A 12,188-nucleotide genomic window follows, 5' to 3' on the forward strand; every position below is an offset into this window, starting at 1 on the left:
GTTAGAGTATCCATATGACCCAGCAATTCCTCTCCAAGGTGTGTACCCAAAAGAACTGAAACTATGCGCTCCTGTGAAGCCTAGTACGTGAATGTTCACAATAGCCTGAGTCATAATAGCTACAGCAGAAGCAACTCAGATGTCCACTAACTGAGGAATTAACAAAATGTGGTATGTCCGCACAATGGGATGTTGTCACCAAAAGAATGCAGTACTGATATATGCTACAGTATACATGAACCTTGAAAACACTGCTTGTGAAAGAGGTCACATACCATACAAGCCCATTTAGATGAAATGTCTGGAATAAGCAATAGAAAGTAGACTGGTGGCTGGCAGGGCTAAGGGAAGAATGAGAAGTGACCCCTAATGGGTACAGGCTTTTGGGGGTGGTGGTGATGAAATTTTTGATGAAGTTTTTGGGGGTGGTGGTGAGAGGAGATGAAATTTTCTGGAATTAGACAATGGTAATGGTTGCACACCTTTGTAAATATACTAAAACCCACCAACGTGTACATTCTAAAGGAGTGAATTTTATGGTATGTGAATTATATCTAATTAAAACAAACTAAAAAACATCCTCATAACAGAAAAGCTAGTATGCTATTGTGATCCTCAAACTTTAAAATATGCAAAAACCACCTGGGGTGCCTAAGATAAAAACTCCCAGGCTTCCCTGGTACCATCACAAATACTGTGGCCCAAAAGATTCATGGTAGGGGATGCTGATGTAAATATTAGCCATGAAGCATGTTTCACGTAAGTATAATCAAAAGAAATTGCAATTTAGAATCAGAAGAGCTGGATTCAAATTCTGGTACTGCTCCTTCCTAGTTATATGACCTTAGTTAAGTCACATAACCTCTCTGCTCCTAAGTTCACTGACCGTAAAATGTTAACAAGAAAGTGTCTCACCCAAGAGATGGTGCGCATGCAGTGTCTTACAGAGTACATGGCACACGGTCAGTGCTCCAGAGATGCTAGTGAACCCTGACTAGGTGCCAATTCCAGTCAACAAACATCGTCAAGTGATTAGTCTGAAAGGTCCAGTGTAAGGGAATAGTAATTAGCAGGACAAAATTTTTAAATTATCAATTAATGGATTTTACAAAATATAAAACAGACTTTAAAGACTAGGCACTGCTGTTTACGAACTTTAAATTAGCATATTACTCTTCATGACCCTAAAACAGTGAATTTTGGAGTTTATTGGGAAAAACAACAAAGATGTATTCAGGCATTTGATGATTATAAAGAACTTCTGAAAGCTACTTAACAATAAAATTGATACTGTATTGTACTATGTGAGCATCCATGCTAAGCTGCTTCAGTTGGGTCTGGCTCTTTGCCACGCTATGGACCGTAGCCCCTCAAGCTCCTCTCTCCATGGGATTCTCTAGGCAAGAGTACTGAAGTGGGTTGCCATGTCCTCCTCCAGGGGATCTTCCTCACCCAGGGATCCAACTTGCATCTCTTATGTCTCTTGCATTGGCAGGCAGGTTCTTTACCACTAGTACCACTTGGGAAGCTGTATTATACTGTACTGTTCTGCTATTTATTTTTTCCTCTGTGCTTTCTCTCCCCAAGCAGAATGTAAACTCATAATTTGGTACCAAGCCTGACGCTTTTCCCATACCCCCATAACATTTACCCCACTCCTGGAGCAGGTAGAAAATACTCTGCAAGAAAGCTTCAGGGTGATCTGTTACCTTCAAGTCACGGTGGATAATAGGAGTTTTGCACTGATGCAGGCGGGCGACAGCTTCACAGGTGTCACAAAATATCTGGAGTACCTCATTTTCTGTAAAACCTGTTTGCAGGCGCTGGTTCATCAGGTTGACCACTTGGCCTCCTGAAAGGGGTGCCGAGCAGAGGAAAGGAAATAAACATTCAGCCCTTTCACTTATTCAAGAGAATGAATGGCTGTCCACAGAGGAGCAACCTGGATTCGGCTAATTACTGGCTGAGCAAGGATTAAACCCCAGTATCTTGATTCCCAGCCTGCGACCTGTTTTCTATTGCTTCAAAACAGTTTCTTCATTTTATAAAGCAGCTCAGATGTGAACTGCCCTCATTCTGTCTTCAAGATTAGCAGCAGAACTGACAACATGGTCCTGGCTCTGGTTGCCTGGTTATACTGTCCCTGTTGTGCATCAGATGGGGCCACAGGTTCAACTTGCTGTATCTTTTAGTAAGAATCAGATTGCACAATAGACCCCAGGAGGAGGAAGAAGACAGTTTGATAGCCTGTATTTTAGGAACAGCTTGGTCTCTCTGGCTTTACTGCCTGCTGCCTGATCTGCAGAAAGGCTACATCAACACTTAATCCCTAGGACTGAAAGACTGATGACCTCGCTTAGAAAATTACCCAGCTCCCTGGATTCTCCTACTGCCTCTTCTGTGAACATTTAACTGTCCAAAAAGGAATGGCCAGGAGGAAACAATGCGGTACTATTTTATAAAGTCAGGCTAACAGCTGTTACAGTACAGGCTGGAATAATTGGTTACCATCATGTTTTTAGGATTAGCAACATATTTAATTTATGGACAGTGTCTTGAAAGGCAAGGAAAATGTTAGTGGAACCAAGGGTGATTACAAAACTGGGCACCAAACAGTGAAACAGTGACCCAAGAATGTAAGTGGCAGCTGCTGAGACCCAAAAAGCTGAACCTCCAAACAACAGCTGTATGAAATACAGTCAACTCTGAATACATTCATGCTCCAGCCTGGGTTTCCCAAGATAAATACTGCTCAAAATGCTAAGCTTTCAACTACTTAACTACTGTTAACAGCAGCATGATTTGAATGGAGCCTTATTGGCAATCACAACTGGAGCAAGAAGAGGAGGGTCATTTCCATTAGACAAAAAGGATTCTTTCCCTCCCAATGCAAGGATGGTGGTGTGGGTGGAGAAGAGAACACACGAGTGAGGGAAGCTGAATTGTTTCTTTAGTCCATCTGGAGTTGGGTCTTTATTATGTGCCTTCATCACTTGTTTTAAAGCATCACAAAGAACACATTCACTCTCATCCTCATACATCCACATTCACGTACAAGTACCAAACCTTCCAAAACCTAACAAAATTAGAGTTCTGTATTATCCACCAGTATTTGTGCCACTGATCTTTGCCATTATAAGAATAACCAAGAAGTCACAGGAGGCTCTGTTTCTCTCAGCCTCTTTGTTTTCCAATCTTTAAAACCAGAACAACATACATTAGAGCACAGTTACCGTTAACTGCAACGACCCCACCCCCTTGACAATCAAAGTCCTAGAGAAATGAGAGCATACAATCTGGCTCATGTACTTACCCCTGCAGAAGTCCATCAGGATGAGAACTTCCCACACATCACCGCTACTCACACTGTTGATACTGGAGTCAATGTAACCCACGATGTTCTTATGCCCCGACAGGTCCCTCTGTAAAGAGTTGAGAAATAAATGATTCGTTACAGACACCAAAAGAGATAGAGAGAGCCAGGTGTTTCCATTAGCAGAGACAACTTAAATACACAGACCAACACTGACAGTGAGCAGAGGTCAGACTAAGAAACAGGGTCAAGAGCACATTTCCAATGGTCTCTGAGAGTCATGGCCAGATCTTCAATAGCAATTCTACAACCCAACTAAACCATAACGCTCTCTTGAGTTCAGTTCCATTGCTCAGTCGTGTCTGACTCTTTGCGACCCTGTGGACCTCAGCATGCCAGGCCTCCCTGTCCATCACCAACTCCCAGAGTTTACTCAAACTCATGTCCATTGAGTTGGTGATGCCATCCAGCCGTCTCATCTTCTGTCATCCCCTTCTCCTCCTGCCTTCAATCTTTCCCAGCATCAGGGTCTTTTCAAATGAGTCAGTTCTTCCCATCACGTGGCCAAAATATTGGAGTTTCAGCTTCAACATCAGTCCTTCCAATGAATATTCAGGACTGATTTCCTTTAGGATGGACTGGTTGGATTTCCTTGTAGTCCAAGGGACTCTCAAGAGTCTTCTCCAAAACCACAGTTCAAAAGCATCAATTCTTCAGTGCTCAGCTTTCTTTATGGTCCAACTCTCATATCCATACATGACTACTGGAAAAACCATAGCCTTGATTAGACGGACCTTTGTTGCCAAAGTAATACTTCTGCTTTTAATATGCTATCTAGGTTGGTCATAAGTGCCAAAGTAATACCTCTGCTTTTAATATGCTGTCTAGGTTGGTCATAACTTTCCTTCCAAGGAGTAAGCATCTTTTAATTTCATGGCTGCAGTCACCATCTGCAGTGATTTTGGAGCTCAACACTCTCTTGAACTAGATTCTAAAACCAAATGGTCACAGGCTGCCTACTTGCTCAGGGCATCAGTCTTCCCTATAAGCCAGAAGCGAAGACTCTCATTTCCAGAAACACTGCAGAGGGGCTTAGAAGAGAGCCACAGTACAAACTATTTAAATATGTGGATTTTTACTTCAGAAAAATGAAACTGATCATTTTTTTCCTGGTTGTAAGAACAACAAGTGAATTCAATTTGACTTTCAAACTATTTATACTGTTTTTCTCTCTTCAGGAAATATATGAAAAGAATAACTGCTTTTTAAAGTTTTGGAGGGACTACAATGGCAAGCATTTTGTTCACAATTAAGCCTTTCAAGCCAACCAACTGGGATAGATGGGTTATGTTTCCAGCTCTCTGGTTAGAACAGCATATCTCAGGGCTGCTCGTGGAACTAATGTTTCAACGAGTACATACTGAGCACTTCTCATGTTTCAGGACCCATTCAGACACTGGAAGTTGCCTCATCCCTTGGTATGAGGCTTACTTCAACATCCATAGAGGCAAACCTTTCTGAAAATGATGTTCAAAATCCAAGGTCAGTGAGCAAAAACTGAGCAAGCTGGGTAATAGGATTTATGCACAAATACAAAGTAAGGCCCTATTTTTAAACTAATTTTAATAAATTGTTTTACTTCTGTTTAATAAAAATAAATGGGAGGGAGGAGGCGAGAAACATGTGGTTCTGTAACAGTTACCACAAATTTGGCAATTAGAACCATGAGAATACTAACCACCACCACAATGACTGGAGACCTCAGCTGTTCCAAGTGATAAAGTCTCTTTTAATTGGAAAGTACATACCAAAACAAGAAGAGGCTTCACAGTATCAAACGAACACAACTGAACTCTGAGCATACAAATGAAAATTCCTTAGCACTTTCCTCGGAGTGAAGGAGTAAGAATGGGACCGCTTCTACTGGCAATGGGGAAATCACTGGAGATCTAGACAAGAACAGTTTCGGAGAAGGAATAAAATGAAGGAACAATGGAGCTGGACTTGCAAAGAACGGGAGTTGCGTTCGTAGGACCAGTGACTACGGATGACTCTTTCCGAACATTTTGAGCTGAAAAGGAGCAGCACTGGGGGAAAGAAAAGGGTGGGAGAGGATTGAGCGCTGGAGAGTGGAAGGAGCCAGGAGAGACAAGCTTTAAGATACAGAGGTGGATGGAACAAGGTCCTCTGAGTAGAAAGGGTTAGGAGTAGGAATACTGTTAAAGGTACTGGTCTTTCAGAGACATTTCTTTCCTGGCAAACAGGAAGGAAATAAGGATGGATATGCATATTGGTTTAAGGCTGGGGGAAAAAGGGAATTTGAGGGAGTTCAGATCCATTGTTCTGTTTTGGGGCAGAATGCAAGATTATTCTTCCCAGCGTTAGGGAATGAGAAAGAAGCCTGATGAGAGAAATAAAAGGCTTCAAGCAACTGCTCTGGATAATTGACAAGGGAGATGATGAGACAGAAAAGCAGCCGCTGGAACTGAAATTTCTCTAAACAGAAAGTGATTTCAGGGCTCATGTTTTAGAGGACTGTACTTCTCCCTGCTTTTCAGTCTTATCAACTCTTCTAGAACTTATTTCCATTTACACAGTGCTAGAAGTAGGAACATGTAGAGAGAATTTCTTTGAAACTAAAATGGAGCAGAAGATCATGTCTTCCAAATGTCCACAGAAAGGAATGAAAGACTAATGTTTCTGTATTTAACTGTTTGGGAAAATAAAAATTAGCAAAGTCGCCTGTGAGTTTCTCTCACCCCACGAGGAATAATTAAGAATCTGGAAGGAAAATAAAAAGCAACTGATAGAGCCAGAGGAGGTCAAGAGCTATTAGAGGACCCACATTGGATAATTAATATCTGTAGATGGCATCTCAGAGCAGTATGCCATGACGCTGGACGATTGGCCCAAGGCCAAATTCCCGTTCACCTTGTCTTCTGCAAAGATCTAGAGATACATTCAAGTAGAAAAGACCATCTCTTTGGACAGAGACGATGGCATTTTACTTTTAATGGCTTGGAGTCCAGAAACATCTCAGATTTTAGAGTAAAATGTCACTGGTTTGTAAGTGATAGAGAAGATATGTTCGAATGGCTGGGAAATGTAGAAAAAGGTCAAGAGAAAATCTTACTACAAGTTGAGACAGGCTCACATTCAGGGTCAAAGTGACAGCACTTCTCAACAGCAACAGGTGAGAGGATATCCAAGCTTTCCCTGGCTTGAGTTAAAAGACCAGCCCCACACTTACAGGAGAGGTCTGGGCTGGAACCCACAGGGGAGGCACATCAGTTACTACCTGTTTACTCAGGAAAAGGCAAGGTATAGGAAGATGCTCTGATGTCCTTGGTTACAACTATTATTTGGTGTATTGAGATAAAAGTGTACTTGCTAAGTCAAAATCTGATTTTCAGGGGAGTGGTGAATATTCAGCTCAACTATGATCAGCTTATATATTACTGAAAGGTAAGGGCAAGGTCGGACATGTCGGGACATGTCCCGGCAGAGAGCCGCAGACAAGCCCAGGAGGCGGGCCGACAACCAAGCCATCCAATCAGGAAGCCGACACGGAGCCCTTAGACACCGCTGAAACCCGCGCTTTCTTCCTTATATGGGAAGCCGGCCATAGCTATAAAACCTGTCCTCACCCTTCCTACCTCGCAGACTCCCTTTATCTCCTTGCTCACCTTCCCCCGGGAGTTCTGCCCGAGAGCGACCGCCCAATAAAGGCCTTCACCAACTGTCCATAGAGGTGGCTCTTTCTTCCCGCGGCGTTTCTTACAATTACGTTATATCGTGGAAGCAGTGATAAGTCTGATGACACTGTATTGTCATTCTAAACTATTTTAATTTATTTGGCTGCATCAGGTCTTAGTTGTTGCACTCTGATCTTCGCTGTGTTATGTGTCCCATCTTTCATGGCCACACAAGGACACTCTAGTTGTGGCAAGCAGGCTCAGTAGCTGCAGTGCATGGGCTCACTTGCTCCATGGTATGGGGGATCTTAGTTCCCCGACCAACAATCAAACCTGTGTCCCCTGCATTGGAAGGCAGATTCGTAACCACTGGACCACCAGGGAAGTCACTAAACTTTAAATTAACATTAAACCACACTAATAAACATTATTAGAAGACCTACTTTATTGAATATGTTAGGGGAAGCACACTGACTGAAGCCGCCCACCCTGGCCAGGCCCTTTAGTAACCATTCGCATGAGTTGTTTTATGACAGGAGATCCTGGTAAGGAATACGGAACTAATAAGCCGCCACCAACGGGAAGAGTTCGGGAAAGGTCAAAAGGAGATACCGCATGTCTGTCCACTTCCCAGAATCCCTCTTGCTAGCACCCATCTTGACTGAGCGATGCCTGCGGCACCAGGAAAGACTCTGAATTAGGATGATTGGCCAAAGATAACCCAGAAACTAATCCCATCACCATAAAACCTGAGACTGTGAGCCACGAGGCATAGCAGTTCTCCTGGGTTCCCTTACCCTACTGCTCTCCACCCGGGTGCCCTTTCCCAATAAAATCTCTTGCTTTGTCAGCACATGTGTCTCCTCAGACAATTCATTTCCAAGTGTTAGACAAGAGCCCAGCTTCAGGCCCTGGAAGGGGTCCCCCTTCCTGCAACAAATAGATATTTAAAGTGTTTGTAGTTAACTTAGTAACTTTCATAGTTAAATGCTTGAAGTGATGACAAACTTTTTTCATAAACACACACAAACACTGCCATTGGAAAATAAGGCCTTCTACCCAGATCCTACAGATGATCAGAAAACTTTATCTGTGGTCCTAATTAATGGTCCTTCATTGGAAGGGCTGATGCTGAAGCTGAAACTCCAACACTTTGGCCACATGATGTGAAGAACTGACTCATCTGAAAAGACCCTGATGCTGGGAAAGATTGAAGTCAGGAGGAGAAGGGGACAACAGAGGAAAAGATAGCTGGATGGCATCACCGACTCGATGGACATGAGGGTGAGCAAGCTCCGGGAGCTGGTGATGGATAGGGAAGCCTGACATGCTGTAGTCCATGAGGACACAAAGAGTGAGACACGACTGAGTGACTGAACTGAATTAATGGTGCTTGTAGCGCGGAACAGTATTCTATCCTGAGCTTCAAATTTTCTGCAGCAGGAAATTCCTACTAAGAATCTTAAAGCCTTACAAGAAAACAGAGGCCTCAATTCCTAAGTACATCTATAAAAACCTTCATTTTTATGTTCAAGAAAACAAAGAAGACAGCATTCTAAGTCACATATCAATAATGTCACTCACCTCAAAATAGTCAATAAGTATGGTATGTAACTAACTTCCTTATGTATCTTTTGCTCAGACCACTCTTCCTTGGAACATCAGCATGACAAATTCCTGCAAATTCTTGATGCTGACAGTGTCTGCATTTGCATACAATAAGCTTCCAAAGAGGTGTATTTACCCAAATAGTCAATGATTTCTGATTTTATGACGCAGCACTATTGCTGCCAACTTCTAGCATTGCACTGTGATTTCACAAATAGTTTGAACCAAAGTTAGCTTCTTTCCCAAAGTTGCTTTGTAAAAGTCTTCTGTCTTACTATTCCTCTCCCACTCCTTTTCTCTATAACTCTAAATTCTCTCTGTACCTATTCTCTATAACTCTAAATTTCCTTAATAACTATTATAATTCACAAGCAAACAAAAACTATCAAATCCGGTGCAACAGTGAAAAGAAACACTTTGAGATCTGGACTAGCCCTGGAGTTTCTACTGAAGGCCGTCATATCTGAGGCCCTTGTGGATTTCTACCACGAGTCCCAGATATAATCCTGCCTACACTTATATTTACGCTCCCTTTTCAAAGTCTTGAGTGAGTGAAGTCGCTAAGTTGTATCCGACTCTTTGCGACCTCATCATGGACTGCAACCTACCAGGCTCCTCTGTCCATGGGATTTTCCAGGCAACAGTACAGGAGCGGATTGCCATTTCTTTCTCCAGAGGATCTTTCCAACCCAGGGATCTAACCCAGGTCTCCCGCATTGTAGACAGACGCTTTACCATCTGAGCCACCAGGGAAGTCTCATTAACTAATCCTGTATTTACAGAATAGATCTTTAAAGTTACTTAGAGTCTGATTCTAGAGCCATGCTGCTCAGACTTTAATGAGCAAGTGATTACCCGGGGCCTTGGGGGATGGGGTGGGGTGGGGGGCTTCTGTTTGAAAACAGATCCTAATCCGTAGCTTTGGGATAGAGCCTAGGGTGTTCCACTCCAATACTATTGCCTGGAAAATCCCATGGACAGAGGAGCCTGGTAGGCTACGGTCCATGGGGTCGCAAAGAGTCGGACACAACTGAAAGACTTCACTTCACTTCACTAGGGTGTTCCTGGGCAGTGGCACTTAAAGTGCCAAAGATCTAGGGCAGTACTCCTCAAAATGTGGTCCAAAACATTTTCTGATTAGAAACAAGTTCATAAGGAGATAAGAAGCTTGCTCCGGGACATAAATCACTCTGCTCACTAAGATGACTTTCTTTTCCTAGTGAGACTCCACCCATGAGGGAAGCAGTTCACTGATTTATGTTCTAGCACAAGATCTTTAGTGAAGCATACATTGATCGCCAACTGATTTTTGACAATGATGCCAAGACAGTTCAGTGAGGAAGAGAACAGTGTTTTTCAAACACTGGTGCTGGGACAACTGAATATCTATATGCAAAAGAATGAAGGTGGATGCCTACCTCACACCATAAACCTCACAACTCCTCAAAATGGAACTAAGGAGACCCCTGCAGGGCACCCTCACCTCCCAAGTATAAAACCAAGCAGTTAATGATTAGGACAATAGAGTCACAGACTCAGTGTCTGACGCACACTCCTGAGTTGTTTTATAAATACTATAACTGCAACCAGAGGAAAAAAAACAAAACTAACTGCATGATGAACCAGACTGTGTCCATGAAATACGCTGCTTCATCTTGAACAGTACTGAATCTATGTTTAGCACAATTCTAAGAACAGGCCTCAAGAGAATGGGATTAACATCATTGCTCGTAACAATCTGAATCATTCTGGGCATTAAAGTAATTGTAGCTTGCTTTGCCTATCTATATAAGTAGGCAACTAAAACGGACAGCAAAGAAATGTTGACATCTTCCACTCTGAGAATATGGTTCCCTATGTCAACTTCTTCTACAAAGAAGTTATAGAAGATGGACCTTTGCCCCTGCTGCTGCTGCTAAGTCGCTTCAGCCGTGTCTGACTCTGTGCGACCCCAGAGACGGCAGCCCACCAGGCTCCCCCGTCCCTGGGAGTCTCCAGGCAAGAACACTGGAGTGGGTTTGCCCAATTCCACAGAAATGGAACAATGCTGGACCGTAGGGAACCGAAAGCAGCTCTTTTGCTCCTTTCCTGTTTGCTCATTTGTGTTTCCCTCCAACTTTGAAAGAAACTAATTAACCTGTTGATTCTTTTCCCAGATTAAAAAAAAAGAAGAATTAAGCAGTTAAAGAATGACTAGCTCTCTATCCCCAACAGCCCCCAGAGCAGTCTTGCTGGCAGATCACACGGCAAGATAACATCTGAAGAGTCGGCAGCCTGCACACAATGGAGAAAGATGCAGAACCCAATCTCCTGCCTTGATGATTCACTGAGATTCTCCCTTCTTCCCCCATCTTCCATCTTCCGCTTTATGAACTGTCATGGCTGACCAGAACCTTCAGAGTTGGTCTCGGGACATTTTCTCCCCAGACTGTCAACCTTCTCCTCAGATTGTCAGCTTTTCTGATTAAAGCACCTTGCTTTTCTGTTTTGAAAATACTTATTTATTTGGCTGTGCCAGGTCTTAGTTGCAGCATGCAGGCTCTTTTAATTGAGGCATGTGGGATCTAGTTCCCCAACCAGGGATCAAACCTGGGACCCTTGGACTGGGCGTACAGAGTCTTTGCCACTGGACCACCAGGGAAGTCCTTAAAACACCTTTCCTTTCTGTTGATACTTGCTTCTCAATTATTTGCCTTTGATAGATGTGGAAACAGTGGAAACAGTATCAGACTTTTTTTGGGGGGGGTCTCCAAAATCACTGCAGATGGTGACTGCAGCCATGAAATTAAAAGACGTTTACTCCTTGGAAGAAAAGTTATGACCAACCTAGGTAGCATATTGAAAAACAGAGACATTACTTTGCCAACAAAGGTCCGCCTAGCCAAGGCTATGGTTTTTCCTGTGGTCATGTATGGGTGTGAGAGTTGGACTGTGAAGAAAGCTGAGCGCCGAAGAATTGATGCTTTTGAACTGTGGTATTGGAGAAGACTCCTGAGAGTCCCTTGGACTGCAAGGAAATCCAACCAGTACATTCTAAAGTAGATCAGCCCTGGGTGTTCTTTGGAAGAAATGATGCTGAAGCTGAAACTCCAGTACTTTGGTCACCTCATGCGAACAGTTGACTCATTGGAAAAGACTCTGATGCTGGGAGGGATTGCGGGCAGGAGGAGAAGGGGACGACAGAGGATGAGATGGCTGGATGGCATCACCGACTCGATGGATGTGAGTTTGAATGAACTCCGGGAGTTGGTGATGGACAGGGAGGCCTGGCGTGCTGTGATTCATGGGGTCGCCAAGAGTCGGACATGACTGAGCGACTGAACTGAACTGAACTGAACTGAGCAGCCAAACCTGAATTTACTAACAAAAGTGGACCACAAATCTAAAAAATTCCTCCAAGAAAATACATGTGCTAATCTTCATGATGTTGGGTTAGTCAGTGATTCTTCGATTTGACACCTAAAGCATAAGCAATCAAAGAAAAAACAGATAAACTTCATTTCATCAAAATTAAAAACTTTTGTGCTTCAAAGGATACTATCAAGAAAGTAAAAAGCCAGTGCAAAGAATGG

General features: G+C 43.1%; 1 protein-coding gene across 10 annotated transcripts in view; it reads right to left on the reverse strand.

The window, feature by feature from the left end:
• The window catches only part of AAK1 (AP2 associated kinase 1), a 165,670-nt gene that overhangs the window by 68,015 nt on the left and 85,467 nt on the right, over positions 1-12,188 (reverse strand). For all 10 annotated transcript variants that reach the window (XM_018055451.1, XM_018055456.1, XM_018055453.1 and 7 more), the window contains exons 4-5: positions 3,314-3,422; positions 1,710-1,852 (exon numbers count right to left, since the gene is read on the reverse strand). In XM_018055451.1, the coding sequence (XP_017910940.1) occupies positions 1,710-1,852; positions 3,314-3,422 (252 nt within the window). The remainder of the gene's footprint in view (positions 1-1,709; positions 1,853-3,313; positions 3,423-12,188) is intronic.

This window comes from Capra hircus, chromosome 11 (assembly GCF_001704415.2).
Source record: "Capra hircus breed San Clemente chromosome 11, ASM170441v1, whole genome shotgun sequence".
Classification (NCBI taxonomy): Eukaryota; Metazoa; Chordata; class Mammalia; order Artiodactyla; family Bovidae; genus Capra; species Capra hircus.